Below are 26,367 nucleotides of genomic sequence, written 5' to 3' on the forward strand. Positions count from 1 at the left end.
CCCCCTCAGAGCCCTCAGTGCAAGGGTTGTCAGTTATGCCCTGGGGGCAGATAAAGTTTTCATTGAAAGCGTTGTCGTAGAAACTTCAAAAGGGCTCGTTCAATTGGAAATTGAAAGGGCTAGTACTTTTTTTAATAGTTGAAAGTGACTGGATAGCGACTAACGCCCCTCTCACTCGCACCATTTTCCCAAACACATCCAATCAAAATTTTGAGATATCCATTTTGTTCAAAGTAGTTGAAAGTTCTGGAAATTAGGTCTTTTAGGATGACAACCCCGTCAGAGCCCTCAGGGCAAGGGTGGTAAGTTATGACCTGGGGGCATATAAGTTTTATATAGAAAATTGTTGTATAAAATTATAGGCAGCGCGCTATCGCTACCTAAGTGAAGAACGATGTGGGCACAATGTGTTGTTTTTTTATTGTTTTTTTTTTCTCCTTACCCGGGCACTTCGTATCGAAGGAGTTGTCCTAAAAACTTCGAAAAGGGCTCATTCGATTGGAAATTGGAGTGACTAGTGCCCTTTTTAATAGTCAAAAGTGATTGGAGGGCAACTAGCCCCCCCCCCCCCCCACGCCCTAATTTCCCCAAACACATCCAATCAAAATTTTGAGATAGCCATTTTGTTCAGCGTAGTTGATTTCCTGATAGAAAATATCTTTTTGAGGAGGACACTCCCCTACAACCCTCAGGACAAGGGTTTTAAGTTGTGCCCTGAGGGTATATAAGATCAATGTTGACAATGTATAGTTTATTATTTTCTTTTCTTTAAAGCAGGGCACTTCATATAGAAGGGGTCATCGTAGAGACTTCAAAAGGGGCTCATTCAATTAGAAATCGAGATTTCTAGTGCCCCTTTTAATAGTCGAAAGTGATTAGAGGGCAACTAGCCCCCCCCCACGCCCATCATTCCTCCAAACACATCCAATCAAAATTGCAAGATAGTCATTTTGTTCAGCGTAGTTAAATTCCAGATAGAAAATATGTTTCTGAGGAGGACACTCCCCCAAAACCCTCAGGGCAAGGGTTTTAAGTTGTGCCCTGGCGGTATATAAGGTACTTCACTTCAAAAACTTCAAAACAGTCGTACAAACTTCAAAACAGGCTCATTTGATTGGAAATTTAAAGGGCTAGTGCCCTTTTTAATAGTCCAAAGGGAATGGAGGGCAACTAGCCTCCCCACCCTCTCACCCATCTTTCCCCCAAACACATCCAATCAAAATTTTGAGATAGCCATTTTGGTCAGCGCAGTTGATTTTCAGATAGAAAATATATTTTTGAGGAGGACACTCCCCCACAACCCTCAGAGCAAGGGTTTTAAGTTAGGCCCTGGGGGCATATAAGGTTTTTATAGAAGGTGTTGTCGTAAAAACCTTAAAAAAGGCTCATTTGATTGGAAATTCAAAGGGCTAGTGCCCTTTTTAATAGTCGAATGTGATGGGAGGGAAACTAGCCCCCCCCCCCAACGCCCATCATTCCCCCAAACACATCCAATCAAAATTTTGAGATAGCTATTTTGTTTAGCGTAGTTGATTTCAAGATAAAAAATGTGTTTTTGAGGGGGACACTCCCCCACAATCCTCAAGGAGAGGGTTCTAAGTTATGCCCTGGGGTCATATATGGTTTTTATAGAAGGCGTTGTCGTAGAAACTTCAAAAAAGCTCATTCGATAGAGAATTCAAAGGGCTAGTGCTCTTTTTAATAGTCCAAGGGGTTTGGAGGGCAACTAGCCCCCCCCCCCCCACGCTCATCTTTCTCCCAAACACATCCAATCAAAATTTTGAGATATCTATTTTGTTCAGCGTAGTTGATTTCCTGATAGAAAATATCTTTTTGAGGAGGACACTCCCCTACAACCCTCAGGGCAAGGGTTTTAAGTTGTGCCCTGAGGGCATATAAGATCAATATTGACAATGTACAGTTTTTTTTATTAAAGCAGGGCACTTCATATAGAAGGGGTCATCGTAGAGACTTCAAAAGGGGCTCATTCAATTAGAAATCGAGATTTCTAGTGCCCCTTTTAATAGTCGAAAGTGATTGGAGGGCAACTAGCCCCCACCCCCACGCCCATCATTCCCCCAAACACATCCAATCAAAATTGCGAGATAGTCATTTTGTTCAGCGTAGTTAATTTCCAGATAGAAAATATTTTTTTGAGGAGGACACTCCCCCCAAACCCTCAGGGCAAGGGTTTTAAGTTGTGCCCTGGGGGCATATAAGGTACTTCACTTCAAAAACTTCAAAACAGTCGTACAAACTTCAAAACAGGCTCATTTGATTGGAAATTTAAAGGGATAGTGCTCTTTTTAATAGTCCAAAGGGAATGGAGGGCAACTAGCCTCCCCACCCTCTCACCCATCTTTCCCCCAAACACATCCAATCAAAATTTTGAGATATCCACTTTGTTTAGTGTAGTTGATTTCCAAATAGAAATTATATTTTTGAGGAGGACACTCCCCCTGAGCCCTCAGGGCAAGGGTTGTAAGTTATGCCCTGGGGGCATATAAGGTTTTTATTGAAGGCGTTGTCGTAGAAACTTTAAAACAGGCTCATTCGATTGGAAATTCAAAGGGCTAGTGCCCTTTTTAATAGTTGAACGTGATTGGAGGGAAAATAGCCCCCCCCCACGCCCATCATTCCCCCAAAAACATCCAATCAAAATTTTGATATAGCCATTTTGTTCAGCGTAGATGATTTCAAGATAGAAAATGGGTTTTTGAGGAGGACACTCCCCCACAATCCTCAGGGAGAGGGTTTTAAGTTATGCCCTGGGGGCGTATATCATTTTTATAGAAGGCATTGTCATAGAAACTTCAGAAAGGCTCATTCGATTGGAAATTCAATGGGCTAGTGCCCTTTTTAATAGTCCAAGGGGATTGGAGGGCAACTAACCCCCCCCCACGCTCATCTTTCTCCCAAACACATACAATCAAAATTTTGAGATATCTATTTTGTTCAGAGTAGTTGATTTCCAGATAGAAAATATATTTTTGAGGAGGAAACTTGCCCACAACCCTCAGGGCAAGGGTTTTAAGTTATGCTCTGGGGGCATATAAGGTTTATATTGAAGGCGTTGTCGTAGAAACTTCAAAACAGGGTGATTCGATAGGAAATTCAAAGGGCTAGTGCCCTTTTTAATAGTCGAAAGTTATTGGAGGGAAACTAGACCCCCCATGCCCATCATTCCCCCAAACATATCCAATCAAAATTTTGAGATAGCCATTTTGTTCAGCGTAGTTGATTTCAAGATAAAAATGTGTTTTTGAGGAGGACACTCCCCCACAATCCTCAGAGAGAGGGTTTTAAGCTATGCCCTGGGGGAATATAAGTTTTTTATAGAAGGTGTTTCGTAAAAACTTCAAAAAAGGATCATTCTATTGGAAATTCAAAGGGCTAGTGCCCTTTTTAATAGTTCAAAGAGATTGGAGGGCAACTAGCGCCCCCCCCCTCCCCCCATGCCTATCTTTCCCCCAAACACATCCAATCAAAATTTTGAGATATCCATTTTGTTCAGCGTAGTTGATTTCCAGAAAAGAAAATACATTTTTGAGGAGGACACTCCCCCACAACAGTCAGTCAGCCAGTCAACAGTCAACAGTCAGTCAGCCACACCTGGCTGACAGTCAGTCAGCCAGGTATCCAGAACAATCCGTAGGCAATTTCATTGGGAAACATCTGCAAATTTACATCTGCTTTTCAGTGCGCCCATGCTTCAGATCCATATTTGACCACTGTCATCACTGTAGCTTCCAATATTCTAATCTTGGCTTATTGACTTATCTTCCTATTTTTCAAAACTTTTTTTAACTGTGAAAAAACATCCTGAGCCTTGGCTATTCTACTTTTAATATCCTCACTGCCCCCACCGCCATTACTAATTATACTACCAAGGTAAGTGAAGCTGTCCACCCGATCTATCTTTTCAATGTCCAACATCACCTTTTCATCTTCACTTATTCCTAGCCTTAGTGACTTTCTTAACATTAATTTTCAAATCTATTCTAGCACCATGAACTGGCACAATCTCTTGCTCACACTTTCAACTAGGATGCTCAGATCATCAGCATAATCTAAGTCAAGGAGAGTTTTTCCTCCCCATTTGATTCGAGAGTCTCCCATTACCTTTCCTGTGCTCCTTAAGATGATTAACCACAGCAGTAATATTCTCGTACATAGCACTAATTACTTTAATGTATTTGACTGGTATACCAGACAAGGAAAAGACCTTCTATAAAGCTCTTCTGTCAACAGAATCGAACGCTTGTACATATTCTATGAGACTGAGGATCAAAGGTGCTTGATACCTCAGGCACTTCTCAATTATTAACTTAAGAGTGAAAATTTGGCCAACACATCCTTTACCTTTTCTAAAATCACACTGTTCATCTTTAAAAACTTTGTCTACAGCATTTCTCAGTCTAAACAGTATCATATTACTAAGTAATTTGCTACCTCTAGAGACTAGGTTAATGCTTTGATAACTACCACACTCACTTTTATCTCCTTTCTTATATAGTTGTGTAATTGGGGTTTTCCTAAAATCTCTAGGTACTTCAAAAGATCATACTCATAGTCTTCAGTAACTTTTTTCTAACCTCAGAGCCACCATATTTAAAAAACTCATTTACCACTATCCGTTTCAAAACCTGTCTAAACATTTTCTTTTGTGTGCTAGTAGTAGTAATAGCAGTATTAGTAGTACGTCATGGTGCCTTTTGATTAGTAGGACATCCCTCTCAATATGCTGGGTTATAATACAAAACCTGCATTTATTCACAATTTTAACAAATCAAAACATGATTGTCGAATCATTTGGTAGCTGCTGTTGAACTCGAGTAGAGTGTGTCAGGGATCATGGGCAGTGCAATAGCGCTGCCTAAGTAAAGAGCAATGTGATTGAGTAATATTCTTTTCTTTCATCAAGACAGTTCACATGGGAGAATTTGCTATAGATACCTGAGGGGAGGTTCATTTGATTGAAGATTAATGTTTCTAGTGCCCTTTTTCAGAGTCAAAAGTGATTGGAGGGATAGCCATTTCCTCCCATGACCCTTTTTCCTCCAAAAACAACTAATAATAATTTTGAGATGATTATTTTCTTCAGTATGGTCGAAAGGTCACATAGGGCAAGCATAAAGCAAAGGCTTTAAAACCCAATCGCTGTATGGATATAGTATTTATTATTTGACTAAGGGGGCAAGTTTGCTCCTTTGTGTCTAGCAAGGCTAAGGTTATTGAGGTGCAGCTTTCACAAATCTTTGAAAGGAGCGCTAAATTAAATCAAGACACACTATTTGCATCCAGTTTGTCAAGAATGTGTATCTCGGGAATACCTTAGGGTAAGAAGATAAAATTTTCAGGGAATGAATAAGGGGATGATCCATTGACCAATAGGCAATATCTGCACGCCACTACTACTCATTCCACTGCTACTACTACCAATTCTGCTATAATTACTACTACTACTTCTATAACTAGTACTTCTGTGGCAACTACTACTATGGTTATAGGTGTGAAAAATGAATACTCCAGGGATTGTTGAGTGGGAACCGTTGAACTATATCAAACACCCTGTGTGCACACATTTTGTCAAAAGGTCTCCTTTTTTTCTTATGGAGTGATTTGTTACTTCCATACGGCATGTCTACTTTTCTAAGAAACACAATATTTGAAGCCAAGAAAAAATTGACTGGAGAGAAGGATAATTTCATCATGCTCTGAAATTTAAAGATTATTAATTTACTATTCCCAACTATTCCCAACCGCATACTTTACTATCCTAAAAGATCTAAGAGATGGCATTTGCCTAAGCATTGTCAAATCCTCATTAACTAGCCTCTGTTCCAAATCCACTTTAGCTGATTTTTACTATCATGCTTAACATTGCCTTCTTTTTTAAGCCTCTTCAAAAGTCTCATTATATTGGACACAATCAGTGCAAAAGACCGAAAAAGTTTTGCTTACTGAGGGACTTCTAAATCAGTAATCCTTCCCTTTCATTTTTTCTCTTTTGGGCAGTTCCCTATTCCCCTAGCCCTGTTTGCCAAAGATCGGTTGCTTTTACAAGTAGTCTTTGATCATTTATTAAATAAAAAAAAACAAGTTTTTTAAACTGAAAGTAAGGAGCGACATTAAAACTTAAAACGAACAGAAATTATTCCGTATATGAAAGGGACTGTCTCCTACTCAACGCCTCGCTCTTTACGCTAAAGTTTTTTATTGTTTTAAAAAATAAAGTTATGATAAAGATTCAAACGTTAGCGTAAAGAGCGAGGCGTTGAGGAGGAGACAGTCCCTTTCATATAAGGAATAATTTATGTTCGTTTTAAGTTTTAATGTCGCTCCTTACTTTCAGTTTAAAAAACTTGTTTTTTTTATTTAATTTTTGAACATTTTTGAATAAATGCAGGTTTTGATCTTGGCTCACCGTACATGAATAATTAAAACAAAATTTTCATATTAGTTTACTTTTATTTAGTTAAATGGCTTTCTCGAAACTTGTTTAATTTTATTTACGAACGTTTTTATTAGTAATAAATATACGTAACTTACGAATTAACTTACGCAACGAACTTCTATATCCATATATTTTTAATTTGTTTATTAGGGGGTTCGCCCCTAGTCAATACCTTGCTCTTTAAGCGAAAGTCCAAATTTTGTTCCAATTCTTTAAAAATGACCCCTTAATCACAAAGGCCGTTAATTAGAATAAATAGCTCTTATGAAAGTACTAAAAAATCTTTGGCTTAAAGAGCGAGGTATTGACTACGGTTTGAACCCAATCATATATGTAATATTTTCTGTTCGTTTGAAGTTTCGATGTTGCTGCTGTTGCAGTTGAAATACTTGTTTTTTTATATTAAATTTCTGATCTTTTTTTAAATAATGCTGGGAAGTCCGGCGTCCCATTCATAGTAATGTCCATTCCCCCATGAAAACTTCCTTCATGGAAAGATCCTCCCCCATAACCCTCGACCCCCCCCCCCCACTACCAGGAAAAATCTCCTCTGAAAACGTATGTATACTTCCAAATAACCAATACTATATGTTAACATTGGGTAAAGTTCATAACTTTCAGCCCTCCCCCCGGGAATTTCGGGGGATTAAGTCATCCTAAAAGACGTACTTATTATATTTTCAAACATGCTGAACAAAATGGCTATCTCAAAATTTTGATCAGGTGACTTTGGGAAAAAAATGAGCGTGGGAGGGGGCCTAGTTGCCCTCCATTTTTTGGTCACTTAAAAAGGGCACTAGAACTTTTAATTTCCATTCCAATGAGCCCTCCCTAGATATTCTAGGACAACTGGGTCGATACGATCACCCCTGGGAAAAAAAAAAAAAAAACAAATAAACACACACGCACCCGTGATCTTTCTTCTGGCAAAAAATGCAAAATTCCACTTTTTTGTAGCTAGGAGCTTGAAACCTCTAAAGAGGGATTCGATGATGCACGGAATAAGATGGTGTAATTTTCTTTTAGGCTGTATAACTTTAATGGGGTCTTTCGTCATTTTTTTAAAAATCAGCCAAATTTACACAGGCGCGTAACTTTTTATGGGTAGAATTAACCTTGATGAAACTTATATATTTGAAATCAGAATTAAAATCTGATTCTATTGATTTATCTATTTGCATCAAAATACCGTTTTCTAGAGTTTCGGTTACCATTGAGCCGGGTCGCTCCTTACTTACAGTTCGTTACCACGAACTGTTTGATTTTTGCTTGATACCTAGTTTCTATTCCGTGTTCTTCGTGCTGAAACTACAGTTTTTGTTCATTGACTAAAAATGCTGACGTTTTTTACGTAAAAGAAGAATTCGGCTCGTCTATACCTACTGAGACCCAATTTCACAAATATTATAATCCTGGTTGCAGCACTACTTAGTAAAGAACAAAGTTGAGCCCATGGTAACCAAAAATTTAAAAACGCTTTTTGAAAAAAACTCTAAGCCTGTATAAGCACATTGTCACAAATATTCTAATTCTGGTTGCAGTACTACTTAGTAAAGAACGAAGTTCAGCCTATGGTAACCAAAAATTTAAAAACGCTTTTTGAAAAAAAACTCTAAACCTGTATAAGCATATTGTCACAAATATTCTAATTCTGGTTGCAGCACTACTTAGTAAAGAACGAAGTTCAGCCTATGCTAACCAAAAATATAAAAATACTTTTTGAAAAAAGCTCCAAACCTGTATAAACATATTGTTACAAATATTATAATCCTGTTTGCAGCACTACTTAGTAAAGAAAGAAGTTGAGCCCATGGTATTCCCATAATATTCTAATCCTGGCTGCAGCACTACTTAGTAAAGAACGAAGTTGAACCCATGGTAACCAAAAATTTAAAAACGCTTTTTGAAAAAAACTCCACACCTGTATAAGCATATTGTCACAAATATTCTAATCCTGATTGCAGCACTACTTAGTAAAGAAAGAAGTTGAGCCCATGGTATTCCCATAATATTCTAATCCTGGTTGCAGCACTACTTAGTAAAGAACGAAGTAGAACCCATGCTAACCAAAAATTTAAAAACGCTTTTTGAAAAAAACTCCAAACCTGTATAAACATATTGTCACAAATATTCTAATTCTGGTTGCAGCACTACTTAGTAAAGAAAGAAGCTGATCCCATGGTATTCCCATAATATTCTAATCCTGGTTGCAGTACTACTTAGTAAAGAACGAAGTTCAGCCTATGGTAACCAAAAATTTAAAAACGCTTTTTGAAAAAAAACTCTAAACCTGTATAAGCATATTGTCACAAATATTCTAATTCTGGTTGCAGCACTACTTAGTAAAGAACGAAGTTCAGCCTATGCTAACCAAAAATATAAAAATACTTTTTGAAAAAAGCTCCAAACCTGTATAAACATATTGTTACAAATATTATAATCCTGATTGCAGCACTACTTAGTAAAGAAAGAAGTTCAGCCCATGGTATTCCCATAATATTCTAATCCTGGATGTAGCACTACTTAGTAAAGAACGAAGTTGAACCCATGGTAACCAAAAATTTAAAAACGCTTTTTGAAAAAAAATCCAAACCTGTATAAGCATATTGTCACAAATATTCTAATCCTGATTGCAGCACTACTTAGTAAAGAAAGAAGTTGAGCCCATAGTATTCCCATAATATTTTAATCCTGGTTGCAGCACTACTTAGTAAAGAACGAAGTTGAACCAATGCTAACCAAAAATTTAAAAACGCTTTTTGAAAAAAACTCCAAACATGTATAAACATATTGTCACAAATATTCTAATCCTGATTGCAGCACTACTTAGTAAAGAAAGAAGCTGATCCCATGGTATTACCATAATATTCTAATCCTGGTTGCAGCACTACTTAGTAAAGAACGAAGTTGAACCCATGGTAACCAAAAATTTAAAGACGCTTTTTGAAAAAAACTCCAAACCTGTGTAAGCATATTGTCACAAATATTCTAATCCTGATTACAGCACTACTTAGTAAAGACAGAAGTTGAGCCCTTGGTATTCCCATAATATTCTAATCCTGGTTGCAGCACTACTTAGTAAAGAACAAAGTTGAACCCATGGTAACCAAAAATTTAAAAACGCTTTTTGAAAAAAAACTCTAAACCTGTATAAACATATTGTCACAAATATTATAATCTTGATTGCAGCACTACTTATTAAAGAAAGAAGTTGAGCCCATGGTATTCCCATAATATTCTAATCCTGGTTGCAGCACTACTTAGTAAAGAACAAAGTTGAACCCATGGTAACCAAAAATTTAAAAACGCTTTTTGAAAAAAAAATCCAAACCTCTATAAGCATAATGTCACAAATATTCTAATCCTGATCGCAGCACTACTTAGTAAAGAAAGAAGTTGAGCCCATGGTATTCCCATAATATTCTAATCCTGGTTGCAGTACCACATAGTAAAGAACGAAGTTGAGCCCATGGTAACCAAAAATTTAAAAACACTTTTTGAAAAAAACTCCAAACCTGTATAAGCATATTGTCACAAATATTCTAATTCTGGTTGCAGCACTACTTAGTAAAGAACGAAGTTGAGTCCATGGTATTCCCATAATATTCCAAAAATTTAACCAAAAATTTAAAAACGCTTTAGCACTACTTTCAAAACGCTTTTTGAAAAAAAAATCCAAACCTCTATAAGCATATAGTTACAAATATTCTAATCCTGATTGCAGCACTACTTAGTAAAGAAAGAAGTTGAGCCCATGGTATTCCCATAATATTCTAATCCTGGTTGCAGCACTACTTAGTAAAGATCGAAGTTGAACCCATAGTAACCAAAAATTTAAAAACGCTTTTTGAAAAAAACTCCAAACCTGTATAAGCATATTGTCACAAATATTCTAATCCTGGTTGCAGCACTACTTAGTAAAGAACGAAGTTGAGCCCATGGTAACCAAAAATTTAAAAACGCTTTTTGAAAAAAAAACTCCAAACCTGTGTAAACATATTGTCACAAATATTCTAATCCTTATTGCAGCACTACTTAGTAAAGAAAGAAGTTGAGCCCATGGTATTACCATAATATTATAATTCTGGTTGCAGCACTACTTAGTAAAGAACGAAGTTGAACCCATGGTAACCAAAAATATAAAAACGCTTTTTGAAAAAAACTCCAAACCTGTATAAACATATTGTCACAAATATTCTAATCCTGATTGCAGCACTACTTAGTAAACAAAGAAGTTGAGCCCATGGTATTCCCATAATATTCTAATCCTGGTTGCAGCACTACTTAGTAAAGAACGAAGTTGAACCCATGGTAACAAAAAATTTAAAAACGCTTTTTGAAAAAAATCCAAACCTGTATAAGCATATTGTCACAAATATTCTAATCGTGATTGCAGCACTACTTAGTAAAGAAAGAAGTTGAAAACATGGTATTCCTATAATATTCTAATCCTGGTTGCAGCACTACATAGTAAAGAACAAAGTTGAACCCATGGTAACCAAAAATTTAAAAACGCTTTTTGAAAAAAACTCCAAACCTTTATAAGTATATTGTAACAAATATTCTAATTCTGGTTGCAGCACTACTAAGTAAAGAACGAAGTTGAGCCCATGGTAACCAAATATTTAAAAACGCTATTTGAAAAAAAACTCCAAACCTGTATAAGCATATTGTCACAAATATTCTAATTCTGATTACAGCACTACTTAGTAAAGAAAGAAGTTGAGCCCATGGTATTCCCATAATATTCTAATCCTGGTTGCAGCAGTACTTAGTAAAGAACGAAGTTGCACCTATGGTAACCAAAAATTTAAAAACACTTTTTGAAAAAAAATCCAAACCTGTATAAGCATATTGTCACAAATATTATAATCCTGGTTGCAGCAATCACTTAGTAAAGAACGAAGTTTTACCAATGGTAACCACAAATTTAAAAAACGCTTTTTGAAAAAAAAAACTCCAAACCTGTATAAGCATATTGTCACAAATATTCTAATCCTGGTTGCAGCACTACTTAGTAAAGAACGAAGTTGAGACCATGGTAACCAAAAATTTAAAAACACTTTTAAAAAAAAACTCCAAACCTGTATAAGCATATTGTCACAAATATTCTAATTCTGATTGCAGCACTACTTAGTAAAGAAAGAAGTTGAGTCCATGGTATTCCCATAATATTCTAATCCTGGTTGCAGCACTACTTAGTAAAGAACGAAGTTGAACCCATGGTAACCAAAAATTTAAAAACACTTTTTGAAAAAAAATACAAACCTGTATAAGCATATTGTCATAAATACTCTAATCCTGGTTGCAGCACTACTTAGTAAAGAACGAAGTTGAGCCAATGGTAACCAAAAATTTAAAAAGGCTTTTGGAAAAAAAACTCCAAACCTGTATAAGCATATTGTCACAAATATTCTTATCCTGTTTGCAGCACTACTTAGTAAAGCACATAGTTGAGCCAATGGTAACCAAAAATTTTAAAATGCTTTTTGAAAAAAACTCTAAAACTGTATAAGCATATTGTCACAAATATTCTAATCCTGGTTGCAGCACTACTTAGTAAAGAACAAAGTTGAGCCCGTGGTAACCAAAAATTCAAAAACGCTTTTTGAAAAAAAAACTCCAAACCTGTATAAGCATATTGTCAAAAATATTCTAATCCTGGTTGCAGCACTACTTAGTAAAGCACGAAGTTGAGCCAATGGTAACCAAAAATTTTAAAATGCTTTTTGAAAAAAATTCCAAACCTCTATAAGCATATTGTCACAAATATTATAATCCTGGTTGCAGCACTACTTAGTAAATAACAAAGTTGAGCCCGTGGTAACCAAAATTTTAAAAACACTTTTTTAAAAAAAAAAAAACTCCAAACCTGTATAAGTATATTGTCACAAATATTCTAATCCTGGTTGCAGAACTACTTAGTAAAGAACAAAGTTGAGCTCATGGTAACCAAAAATTTAAAAACGCTTTTCGAAAAAAAAAACTCCAAACCTGTATAAGCATATTGTCACAAATATTCTAATCCTGGTTGCAGCACTACTTAGTAAAGAACGAAGTTGAGCCCATGGTAACCAAAAATTTAAAACCGATTTTTGAAAAAAAAACTGTCAAGTGAGAAGAAAAATGGTAATATGAGGCAGATTTAGGAATGGAAGCTATGATTTTGGTTAATTTTAATAATAAAAGTTCATTGAAAAAAAAAAGAAGGAATTTCGAAAGATAGCCTGAAACCTCTTGAAGAGGGTGTCGGATTGAAATGGAGCCCACACTATTAGAATCGTCATTGTTGAACATCCTATGTAAGGAAGTTATAGTCCCCACCTTGAACAATAAGGAATTTATTATAAAATAATGAGAAATGCATTGTTTTCTTAGAAATTGTGCATGTTTTTTTTCTTTAGCGCTAGCGGGGCACTGGAGAGCTGTTTAAGGGCTTATTTGAATGGAAACTGCTATATCTACGTACTTTATATTAAAAAAATAAGACATTATATTAAAACATATTAAAAATTAAGATATTATATTAAAATATAAGACATTATATTTAAAAACATTATAAATTAAGACATTATATTAAAACATATTAAAAATTAAGACATTACAATGAAAAAACAAGACATTATATTAAAAAATATCAAAAATTAATACGTTATATAATAATTGAGGTTATATTAAAACATATTAAACAAGTAAGACAATATATTAGAACATATTAAAAAATAAGACATTATATTAAAAAATAGTAAAAATTAAGACATGATATAAATTATAAGACATTATATTAAAAATGCTATATCTACGTACTTTATATTAAAAAAATAAGACATTATATTAAAACATATTAAAAATTAAGATATTATATTAAAATATCAGACATTATATTAAAACATATTAAAAAATAAGGCATTATATTAAAAAAACAAGACATTATATTAAAAATATTAAAAATTAAGACATGATATAAAATTATAAGACATTATATTAAAAAATATAAAAAATTAAGATATTATATAAAAAATAAGAATGTTGAAGTAAATCAATAAATTCGGCTAGACGTTAGTTTTACAAGCTAATGTTGAGTTATATTAAATAAGAAAACCAAAAAGTCTTCTGTATAACTTTGTTCATACTTCTCTATAATAATTTGATATTTAAAAAGACATACAGAATACTATACCATTTTCCATGTTTAAAGGAAACATAATGTTTTTAATTAATTTCATTTTTATGTTCCTGGCCTCCCCCAGGCCATACAGCGTGTCCCCAGGTGGCGATAGGGGAGCTCTCTACAGATATGTGGGGTACCTCCATAGGAGGCACGGACCAAGGGGGGACCTTGTCCCTGAGGGTCCATGATAGATACTGGGACACCCTCGCCCGGGGTCATAAATACAGGCGGAGGAGGAAGAAGGCCCCTAAAATGTACTCTCAAAAGGGCCCACTGGTTTGTCCAAAAGCCCCATGAGTTACAAACCTTCTCCCAGTAATGGGTTAAATTGCATGGTGATGCAGAACACCATCGTGGGAGGATTCTCTATAGGAGGACAACTGCGGCAGGGCGTAAGATCCAGATCTAGGGACAACGGCCTCTGCAAAGGGCTGCCTCGACCTTTTTGGGGTACCTGCAAGACTGGGACCTTGCGGTCAATTCTATTCCCACTTGAGGAGTGGCGCCCCTTGAGGAAATTAAAGCCTAGTAAACGACACAACATTCGCACGGGATTCTGACTAATGGACAATTTTTCTAGGCTTGGTATGTTTTGATGGGTGTGTTTGGGCTGAAAAACCTCATCCTAGCTAATTTATCTATTATGGGTTGCCTCCCCGTAGTAGCGTAATATTTGCAGGCATGAATATATAATGAGTCAGAGGTAATATGCTTGAGACTGCCTGTGCAGGATTTCGACTCTTGTTGATAGATGAGCATCGCCAAGTGCTGAAAACCATGTTGTGACCAAGATGGGCCCAGGTTTGCACTAAAACCTCCATTCATACTGGAGGTTCCAAGGACTTCTTGCTGTCCGGTTCTAAGCCGGCTTAAAGCACTTCGATGTAGACTTGAGAAGATATGTGATCCCCGTCCTGCACTGGTATCCGGGATCATTGCTTTCCCTGATGTGAAAATAATTTCAATGATTTAACGAACATGAAAATTGGAACTTGGAATGTTACGACATTAAAAAATGACCATCGTATCGACATTTTAACTGACTGATTTGACTGATTTGAACTGGATTTATTAGGAATTTCAGAAACTCATATCCCAGGGGTAGGAAGCATGAAATTAGGTGATATAGAATTTGTTTACTCAGGCAGGAAGGATGGGGTACATAGACAGGGAGTAGGGCTCATGATGAATAAGGAAGCTGCTACGTCTTGTTTAGGCTGAGAAGGCATTAATAATAGAATATTAATGGCTCATTTCATGATTCAAAAGTGAAGAGTATCAGTCATAATAGTATATACCCCTGTAGAACTGACTGACAGAGATAGTAGTGACTGTGATGAATTTTACTTACAGCTACAGGAACAAATAGACAGGGTCCCAGGTAGAAATATGATGTTATTACTGGGAGATTTTAACGCCCTGGTTGGTAGAAATAGGGATAGTTGGTATCCCAGCCTAGGTAAATTTGGTGTAGGAAAAGAAAACAGTAATGGATACAGGCTTTTGTAATTTTGAAGGTATAACAATCTAGTTATAACCAATATGGTGTTTGGTCATAAAATGGCTCATAAGTTAACATGGTTTTCACGTGATGGTAAGACAGCAAACCTCATTGATTGTGTTACAGAAAACCAAAGACTAGCAGGATCAATGCAAGATACTTGGGTATACAGGAATCCTTTTATTGAAATTTAGAGTGAATACTGCTATCTAGTAGTGTCTAGGGTTAATTTAAAGCTAAAATATTGGGAGGGTACCGAATACCTTCCAGAAAGTTATGACGTTGGTAGACTCCAGGATGAGACTATGATAGAAATTTTCTAGGAACAGTTGAATACTAAACTTGAGAGTTTAAAATTTGATAATGTGGAAGATGGTTGGAATAATTTAAAAAAAATAATTTGTGAAGTTGCTGAAGGTGTATTAGGGAAGAAAGCTAGAACTGCAGCTAAGAATATTAGTGAAAAAGCTTTATGTTTAATAGAAAGGAGAAAGAACTTGTGCAAGAATTATCTGAGTGATAGATCGTATGAAAACAAAAGAAATATAAAGAAAGTGGAGAAAGCATTAAAATATGAACTAAGGAGGTGTGAAGTGGAGGCCATGGATAAAATTGCCGAGGATCTGGAAGATGCAGCTAGGTGGCACAATAGTAAAATATTGTACTGGCACGTTAACAAATTGAGAGGGAGTAGTCAATCTGGACTTGGCCCAGTTAGAGATAGGAATGGGGTCGCAATTAGCGATAAGGAAAAAACTAAAGAGAGATGGGCCGAACATTTTGAGAATTTTCTTAACCAGGATGGAGTTGCAGGAAAATATATAGAGGAAACTGAAAAAGTTTGTGATACCTTGGATGTGAAGGAAGATTTGTTTTGTGAGGAGGAATTAGCAACAGGACTAAAATGATTAAAAAATTATAAGGCTCCAGGTGCTGACAGGGTGGTAAATGAGTTTCTTAAATATGGTGGCTCTGAGGTTAGAAATAAGTTACTGAAGATTATGAATATGATTTTTGAAAAAGGGGAAGTACCTAACGATTTTAGGAAAACCTTAATTAAGCATCTTTATAAGAAAGGTGATAAAAGTGAGTGTGGTAAATTACTTAGTAATATGATACTTTTTAGACTGAGAGATGCCGTAGACAAAGTTTTAAGAGAAGAGCAATGCGGTTTTAGAAAAGGTAGAGGATGTGTCGACCAAATTTTCACTCTTAGGTTAATAATTAAGAAGTGACTGAGTTGTCAAACACCTTTGGGCCTCAGTTTTATAGATTATAAGCTAGTGTTAGATTCTGTTGGTAGAAGACCTCTGGAAAAGGTTTTATCCTTGTATGGTATACCAGACAAATACATTAAAGTGGTTAGTGCTGTGTACGAGAATAACACTGCTGCGGTTAAGGTAGGAAATGAGGTTGGCAGCTGGTTTTTCATTAAATCAGGAGTTAAGCAGGGTTGTGTTCTATCCCCCTTTGTATGGATTATTTTGATGGACCTTGTTTTAAGGAGCACAGGAAAGGCAATGAGAGACCACGGAATCAAATGGGAAGGAAAAAGTCTCCTGGACTTGGATTATGCTGATGAATAAAGCATCCTAGATGAAAGTGTGAGCAAAATGAATGAAGTTTAAGAGGTTTAGCGAGTTCAGGGTGCTAGAATTGGTTTGAAAATTAATTTTAAGAAGACTAAGTCACTAAGGCTAGAAATAAGTGAAGATGAAAAGGTTACGTTGGGTAATGAAAAGATTGATCAGGTGGGCAGATTCACTTATCTTGGTAGTATTATAAGTAAAGATAGTGGGAGCAGTGAAGATGTTAAATATAGAATATCCAAAGCTCATGGTGTTTTTTCACAGTAGAAAAAAGTTTGGATGAATAGAAAGATAAGTCTGCAAACCAAGATTAGGATATTGGAAGCTGCAGTGATGATGGTGGTCAAATATGGCTCTGAAGCATGGACGCTCCGAAAAGCGGATGAAGATTTGTTAGATGTTTTCCAGAGAAATTACTTAAGGATTGTTCTGGGTACCTGGCTGACTGACCGTATTTCAAACACTAGGCTATACGAAAAATGTGGTTCAATCCCGCTCTGTAGGGCTATAATGAAAGAAAGGTTGAGGTGGGTAGCGCACGTTGTTCGGATGAAGGATGACAGATTGCCGAAGATTGTTCTTTTCAGCCAGTCGTCTAGGGCTAAACGGAAAGCAGATCGGCCTCATCTGGGGTGGGAGGACGTCTTAAAGAAAGATTTAAATGAAATGGGAACTTCGTGGGCGGGTGTAAAAAGGGCGGCTTTGAATAGATTGGGGTGGAGGAGGAGCGTGCGCAGCTGTGTTAGCCTCAGGCGGCTTGGTGCTGCGGTGAGTTGTTAGTAGTATTAGTAGTAGACTAATAATTAATATCTTAAGAAAGGCTTGTTAAGCTCTCACTAATAGGGCACAATAACGAGGATATACAACTAATCAATGGCAATGCGTTGATTCTGCTGCTGCTACTGCCACTACTACTGCTACCGCTGTAACTAATGCTACTACTTCTACTACTGTTACTACTATTTCTAAAACTACTACAACTACTACTACTATTACTGCTACAACTACTACTGCTAGTAAGTCTAAACGTATGAGGATAAGCATTTCAGGATATTTTGAGGAGGAAGCTTAACGAAATCAAAAGACGCTATTGCCTGTAGGGTTTCAAGAAGTTGTATCGGCATAATCTCAGTTAGGGTTTAGGGTACTAAGTTGAAACTTGCACGCTGTGTGGGATGTTGAACTAATCAAAAGGCGGTAATCGCATGCTACTACTACTACATCTACTGCTACTGCTGCGAATACTACTAGTACTACTACTAAAACTACTACTTCTGCAACAAGTACCACTAATGCTACTAATACTACCGTTACTACTACTTATGCGCCTACCGATAGAGCTACTACTACAACTAATACCAAATACTACTGTTACTACTACTGCCACTACTGCTACTACTACTACTATTTCTACCACTATCACTAGTAAGTCTAAGGATATTAAGGCGAACATTTCAGGATATCTTAAGGACGATATCAAAAGACGTTATTGCATGCAGGTTGTCAAAAGGGCATATCAACAATTTCTTAGGAGGGGCTGAGAAATATAAAGTTGAAACTGCCATGTCTTGTGGGATGCTGAACTAACCAAAAGACAATATTTGTACGCTACTACTACTTCTACCACTACTACTACAGCTTTTACTACTACTACTGCAACAACTACTACTGTTGCTTTTACTCCTACTACTACTGCCACTAAAACTACTACTACTACTACTAAAACTACAATTACCATTACTATGGCCACTACTACCACTGTTACCACTAGGCTGTCAAGAGGGTGTATTAGTAGCACATCAGGAATGGCTTAGGGTATTAAGTCTAAACTTTCAGGTGACAATTAGTGAATAAATTTACTAATCAAAAGAGAGGGCGTAACATAGAATTCTATTTATGGAAAATGGCTATATCACAAGCAGATCGTCCCAAGGGAGAACGGGGGGTTGCGTTGTTCCCCCATCTTTTCTGAAATTCATTAAAAGTTTGTCAAAGATAAAAATATCGAAGCCCAATTCTTATAATTATTTTCTAATCATTTCCAAATTCCGAGATTTAGTATGTCTCCTTGAGTTCTATTGGTAACTGAATTCGTTTTATTCTGTATTTTTATTGTATTTAGTTGTATTTTAACATGTTTATTTGGTTACCATTCGGTTACCGAATTCCTTAGATTCGGTAGTTCTACTGCACTATTTCCATTCATTTTTAAATTAGATGACACCAAGTGTCATCCTGACCAAAAGTAGATGATCGATACCGTTGGCCATTCTGCGCAAATCTTTTGTGCGGAAATAGTGCTAAAAGAAATATATGAGAATCAAGCTAGCAGCTGAATAAAAAATATCCGGTTTTTATTATACTTCAAGGAATAAAATATGCGTGGAGGGAGGGTGAAGGGTCGGCTTTCATGACTTATCATTGATATTTTTTGGGGGACAGAGGGGTATCAGGCCATTGAGGACCACAGGTCAGCTCCCAAAAGTTTCGGAATAAAATATTGTTAATAAGTTGTTTTGTTTTGTTTTTTCTTTGGGTGGGGGGCGGGCCAGGGAAGGCCAGGGGTGAGTTGCTATAATTTTTAGAATAAAATATCGTTAACAAGGGTTTTTTCTAGGTAGGGGGGTCGGGCCATGGAGTGAAAGCAATGGGTCAGCTCCCTTAAGTTTCGAAATAAAATGTCGTAAATAAGTTTTTGAATGAAGCTGGGGGTTTGGCTTATCTGTTCCTTGAACTATTTTCAAAACCATCTCATAAGAACCTTATATGGCCCCAGGGCATAGCATAAAACACTTGCCCCCGGGTTCTGGGGTTTGTGTTGACCCTAGATTTTTTTTTTGTCTGATCTTTTGACTTGCTTCAGCGGAATCGCTATCCAAAAAGTCGATCGGATGGATTTAGGGTAAAAAGAGCATGGGGACTAGTTGCCATTCGGTTCGTTTTGACTCTTAAAAAGAGAACTATACATTTCAGTTTCCAATAGAGTGAGCCCTCTCTGAAGTTTATATGATCATTACCTCTCCAAGAAACTTACATGCACCTGGGGCATAATTTATAACACTTGCCTCCGGGTTCTCGGGGTTGCGTAGACCCGGAGTTTTTATTATATGATCTTTGGACAATATGAAAATTTCGAAAATTCGATCGGACACATTTGGGGAAAAGACAGTTGGTAGGGGGGGGAGGTTAGCTGCCATCAGATTACTTTTGACTTATTTGAGTCCCCTCTTAAGTTTACCTTTCCTATATGAACTCTATATATCCTCAGGCATAAGTTAAAACCCTTCCCCCGGGCTCTAGGGGGGATTATACTGACCCTCAAAGTTTTGTTATTTCATCATTGAACTATTTCAAACCAAATCGTTACTTCAAAGTTTTGATAGAATGCGTCTGGGAAAAATAAGGTGCGTTTAGGGGGGGGTAGTTGCCCAACTTTTACTTTTAATTCTGAAAGAAGTAACTAGAAATCTCAATTTCCAATCAAGTGAGCCACTTCTGAACTTTATAAAACCACCCCTTACATAAAAATTTTACATGCCACCGGTGCATAACTTACACCACTTGCTCCCGGGCTCTGGGAGGTTGTGTCATACCCGGAGTTTTTTTTTATTTTATCTTTTAATTATTTTGAAATGAATGGCTGTCTCAAAATTTTGATTGAATGCATTTGGGAGAAAAGGACCTTTGCGGGGAGGGGCTGAATGCCCTCCACTCAATTTTGACTCTTAAAAGGGATCTAGAAATCCCGATTTCCAATAGAGTGAGTACTCTCCAAAGTTTATACTACCATCCCTTCCATAAGATTAAATGCCTTGGGGGCATAATTTAAAACACTTGCCTTCGGATTCTGGGAGGAGCAGGCTGTGTTATCCCTGGAGTTTTTGTTATATGATTTTTGGTCAATTTTGAACAAAATGGCTATATAAAAAATTCGATCGGATGCATTTGGGGAAGAGGGCTAGTGGGGAGGGGGGCTAGTTGTCATCGGATCACTTTTGACTTAAAAAGGGAACTAGAACTATGAATTTCTCGTCATTTGAGTCCCCTCCAAAGTTTATACGACCATCTATTCCATAAAACCTTATATGCCCCCAGGACACAACTTTTAACCGTTAGTTTTCCCTGGCTCTAAGGGGGAGTATATTGACTCCAAAGTTTTTGTTATCTGATCGTTGGACTATTTAAAATAAAATTGCGATCTTAAATTGATCATATGTATTTAAGTAAAAGATGGGTGGGGGGGGGGGGTAGCTGCCCACCAATCACTTTTGACTCTTAAAAAGGTAGGTAACTGTAACTTCCAATTTCCAATCAAACAAGATATCTTTGAATTATTTACCCCTTGCTTAAAACCTTTTAAACCCCTGGGGCATAGCTTAAAACACTTGTCACTGCGCTCTGGGGGGTAGTGTCAACCCCAGAGTTGGCCTTATCTGATGTTTGAAGTATTTTCAATTAAACGGCTATCTCAAAATTTTTATCTGATGGGATTGGGGGAAGAAGGCATGGAGAGGGGCTAGTTGACCTCCGATCTCTTTTGGCTCTTAGAAAATGAGCTAGAATTTTAAATTTCCAATCAAATGAGCCCCCTCTGAAGTTTATATGAGCAGCCCTTCCGTATGAACCATATATGCCCCAGAAGAAATAACTTGCACTGCTTGGGGGGAAAAGCTGCAGGGGGCTATTTGCCTTCCGATCACTTTTGACTCTCAAAGAGGGCACTATAACTTCGGATTTCCAATCAAATGAGCACCTACGAAGTTTATACGACCATCCCGTCCACATGAACTGCCTCTGGGAAAAATAAAATAAAGCATTGGAGCCTTGTGGCCTTAGGGTTGGTAGGAAGCGGGGCTAGATGCCATCACTTTTGACTCTTAAAAAAGGAGCTAAAACTTTCATTTTATAATCAGTTGGGTCCCCTCCGAAGTTTATACGAATACCTCTTCCATACAAACCTTATATCCCTCAGAGTACAAGTTTCAACCCTTCCCAGGGTTTCAGGGGAGGGGGTATGTTGACCCCGAAATTCTTGTCATTTGATCATTGGACTATTTCAAACAAAATCACTGTCTCAAAATTTTGATCGGATACATTTGGCGAAAAGAGGATGTGGTGAGATGAGGTTTTATGCAAGGGGCTTTGTTATCCCTGGAGTTTTGTTATATGTTTTTTGGTCTATTTTGAACAAAATGGCTATATAAAAATTTCGATTGGACGCATTTGAGGAAAAGAAGGCTGGTGGTGGAATTAGTTGTCAGGGTCACTTTTGACTCTTAGAAAATGGGATTAGAACTTTGAATTTCTAATCGTTTGAGTCCCCTCTGAAGTAGCGTAAAGAGCGAGGCGTTGAGGAGGGGAAAGCCCCTTTCACATACGGAATAATTTCTCTTCGTTTTAATGTCGTTCTTTACTTTTAGATAAAGAAACTTGTTTTTTAATTTAATTTCTGAACATTTCTGAATTAATGAAGCTTTGATTTTGGCTCACCGAACGTGAATAATTAAAACAAAATTTGCAAATTAATATTACTTTTTTTGGCTAAATGGCTTTCTCGAAATTTTATTTGGACATAACTTACGAATTAACTACGAATTAACCTCGCTCTTTACGCTATTAAATAAAAAAAAAAAGTTTTTTTTAACTGAAAGTAAGGAGCGACATTAAAACTTAAAGCGAACAGAAATTATTCCGTATATGAAAGGGACTGTCCCCTCCTCAATACCTCGCTCTTTACGCTAAAGTTTTCTATTGTTTTAAAAAATAAAGTTGTATGACAGATTCAAACTTTTTTTTTTTTTTATTTAATTTCTGATCGTTTTTTAAATAATGCTGGGAAATCTGGCGCCCCCTTCATAGAAATGTCCCTTCCCCCAAGGAAACATCCTCCATGGACGGATCCTCCCCCGTAACCCCCTCTTCCGAAACCCCCTCCCCCATCAGAAGAAAATCCCTCCTGAAACGTCTTTATACTTCCCATTAACCAATACTATATGTAAACAATGAGCATAGTTTATAACTTTCAGCCCTTCCCTCGGGAACTGTGGGGGATTAAGTCATCCTAAAAGACATATTTATTGGATTTTCAACTAAGTTGAACATAATGACTATCTCAAAGTTTTGATTGGTTTACTTTAAGAAAAAATGAGCGTGGGAGGGGGCTTAGTTGCCCTCCAATTTTTTGGTCACTTAAAAAGGGCACTAGAACCTTTAATTTCCGTTCAAATGAGCCCTCTTACGATATTCTAGGACTACTTGATCGATATGATCACCCCTGTTAAAAAAAATAATTAAAAATAATAAAAAAAAAAAAAAAAAAAATAGATAACCTCGCATACGTGATCTTTCTTCTGACAAAAAATACAAAATTCCACATTTTTGCAGATAGGAACTTGAAACTTCCGCAGTAGGGTTTTCTGATACGCTGAATCCGATGGTGTGATTTTCATTAAAGTTCTATGACTTTTTGGGGATGTTTCCCCCTTTCCTCGAAAATGATGAAAATATGCTATGGTTTGTAAATTCTGATGGGTAGGATTGAACTTAATGAAACTTATATATTTACAGTCCTCATACACTTGTAATTCTACTGACGCGTATAAGGGTTTCAATATTCCGTTTTTTAAAGTTTCGGTTGCTATTGAGCCGGGTCGCTCCTTACTTACAGTTCGTTACCACGAACTGTTTGATAGTTCGAATTTTGTTCGAATCATAAAGGTCAGTTAATTAGAATATATAGCTCTTTTGAAAGTACTAAAAAAAACTTTAGCGTAAAGAGCGAGGTATATACTAAGGGGTGAACCCCTTCATATACGTATTAATTTCTGTTCAATATTTGAGAAAATAATCCCTCCTGAAAACGTCTGTATACTTCCCAGGTGCTTCCCCCAAGCAACTCAGGCGCGTCCCCAGGTGGCGGATAGGGGAACATCCTTCAGATATGGAGGATACCCTTGAATATTAAATAAGAGGGCGCGGACCAAGGGGGGACCCAGTCTCTGGGGGTCTTAAATAGCCGGTGCAACCTTGTCTGGGGGATATAAATACGGACAGAGGAGGAGGTGAGCCCCTCTGATAGCGATCTTGCTGGGCCCACCGGCGCGTGGATATGTCCCGAAGACGTTAAACTCACCCCCGGTAATGGGATAAATTGCTTGGTGACGCCGTGATGCCCCGTGGGATAATCTTCCCAGCGAGGACAACTGCGAAGAACGGAAGACACACTCCAGGGTGTCAACGGTCCCGGCTAGAAGCAGAGAGGATTGGCTTGCCGTTGCTTCAAAAGCTAGCCAAGAAACTTTTCCTCTTTATGATTTATGACTAGGCAATCAATGAGAACACGAAATAGTGCTACCGCCTCCGGGGAAACCGACGGACAAGCTACTGCATCCGGGGCAACCGATGTATTGACAGCCAACAGCGTTGGAAACGAATCAAGGCAGAGTTTGACAAGTCCGTCACAAACGGACACTAGACCGGTTTTATCTTCAAAAATCACCACCAGAATCGGCACGTTAAATCTTCGGACACTTTTGAAACCAGGAAAGAAAGACTTGCTCCTCGGTGAAGCAAACTGCTACGATTGGGACATCATCGGCCTCTCAGAAACTCATCTACCAGGTATCAGCGAAGAACAGATAGGAGACGCAACCCTCCTGCTTTCTGGAAGACAAGACGGAACACACAGACAAGGAGTTGGCTTTTTGCTGGCAAAAGCAGCAAGGAAATCTCTTCTATCAGTGGTGTCTGTCTCAGAGAGATTAATGATGATCCGACTCAAAAGCAAGTTCAAAAACCTCTCCGTGGTACAGGTCTATGCTCCGGATTCATCAAGGTCGGACGAAGAGTCGGAAGATTTCTACTCTAGCTCCAGAGCCTTGTCGACACCATTCCGAAGAAAGACATCGTGTTAGTCCTTGGGGACTTCAATGCCATCGTGGGGAGTTACAATAGCGGAAACGAAGATGTCATGGGCAAGTTTAGGATTGGACTGATCAACGGCAGATGAGAACGACTCACTGAATTTTGCCGAGATAACGAGCTTTTTATCACAAACACAATGTTCAAGCACAGACGAAAGATAAAAGTCACGTGGTGGACCCCCGATGGAAGGACTGCCAAAATGATAGATTATATACTGGTATCCAGCCGATGGAAATCTTCATTCACAGACACAGTGACGCTAGGAGGTGGGGACTTTGATAGTGAGCACAATCTCCTCATGTCATTGCTTCGCCTAAGATTAAAGGCCTTTGTCAAGCCGAAACAAAAAGTTCCAAGATCCCGGATAGAAGCCCTTAAAGACCTTAAGACGAGACAAGAATACAGAATGCAGCTCAACGAACGACTGTCAAAGACCTTGCAAGAAACACCTGATCTGCTGAGCCCAGCCGACATCGATCTACTTGTTTCACAAAGCAGCCTGGCCGTATGTAAGACAGCTGAGCTCCTCCTTGGCTGTAAATCTGCAGAAGACAAGCCATGGATTACCCAGGAGATTATTGATATGTGTACCGAGAAGCGAACTCTCCAAAACAAGCAAGATCGAGAAAGCAAGGATAGATTCAAAAACATTAAACTTCAAATTGAGAAGAAAACCCGCCAAGCACTAAAAGACATGATTACTGAAAAATGTCGGCAGTGTGAGGAGGAGTCCCGTAGGGGTAACTCACACCTCATGTTCAAACGTGCTAGAGAGCTGACAAACCACAAAGAAGCGAAGTGCCTCGATCTCTTACATAAAAATGGACACAAAATCACTACTTGTGCCGGAATCCGAGATCGCTGGAAAGAACACTTCCAGGAAAAGCTTAATCTCACAGTAAACCCAGATCCTGAAGTGCTTCGAAAGTTCCCAGCACACAGAGATGAGGAACCACCCCCACCACCCTTAAGGTCAGAAGTAGAAGCCGCACTCAAATCCCTCAAGTCAAATAAGACACCCGGACTAGACGGTATACAGGCAGAACTGCTAAAAGTGGAATCTGATATCGTCGTTGATCTGTACCACAAAATAGTAACAGCTGTATGGGAAATAAAATACATCCCCCAGTCTTGGTCGAAATCTGTCATAGTGCCCTTGCACAAGAAAGGATCTAAAATTAACTGCGAAAACTACAGACCCATATTGTTTACTTGCCAACCAGCTAAAATCCTTACGAAAATTCTCCTTGATCGGATCAGAAACCTGACAAGACACGTAATCCCTGAATATCAAGCTGGCTTCCATCAAAACTGATCCACCATAGACTAAATTTTTGTAATCAGACAGATTATGGAAAGATACCTGGAATTCGGGATAGAGTTATACCAGCTGTTTATCGATTTCAAACAAGCTTTCGATCTAATTTGGCGAGATTGCCTATGGTACATCCTGGCACGCTACGGTATTCCCACTGACATTATTGACATTGTCAAGAGCATGTACGAGAAGTCGAGAAGCATGGTGCAGACCAGCGAAGGCTTTACTGAAGAATTCTCAACCTCTTCAGGAGTGCTGCAAGGATGCCTACTCTCCCCCACTCTGTTCTGCCTATTCCTGAATGCTGTACTGGCACTGGTACCCAATGACACGGGAGCACTCATGAGTGGACACCTCTTTGACTTGCTTGCATACGCCGACGGCATTAATCGCCTAAACGAACAACTA

The 26,367-nt window shown here is 37.8% G+C and overlaps 1 protein-coding gene across 1 annotated transcript; it reads left to right on the forward strand.

Annotated features, from left to right (window-relative positions):
• Positions 1 to 24,777: 24,777 nt before the first annotated feature.
• LOC148949115 (uncharacterized) lies at positions 24,778 to 25,956 on the forward strand. The gene has a single exon (XM_089092633.1). It carries the CDS (start codon positions 24,778 to 24,780, stop codon positions 25,954 to 25,956), a length of 1,179 nt encoding a protein of 392 aa, XP_088948759.1.
• The last annotated feature ends 411 nt before the right edge of the window (positions 25,957 to 26,367 follow it).

Source organism: Artemia sp. Qi Xiang Cuo, chromosome 8 (assembly GCF_049724085.1).
Source record: "Artemia sp. Qi Xiang Cuo chromosome 8, ASM4972408v1, whole genome shotgun sequence".
Lineage (NCBI taxonomy): Eukaryota > Metazoa > Arthropoda > Branchiopoda > Anostraca > Artemiidae > Artemia > Artemia sp. Qi Xiang Cuo.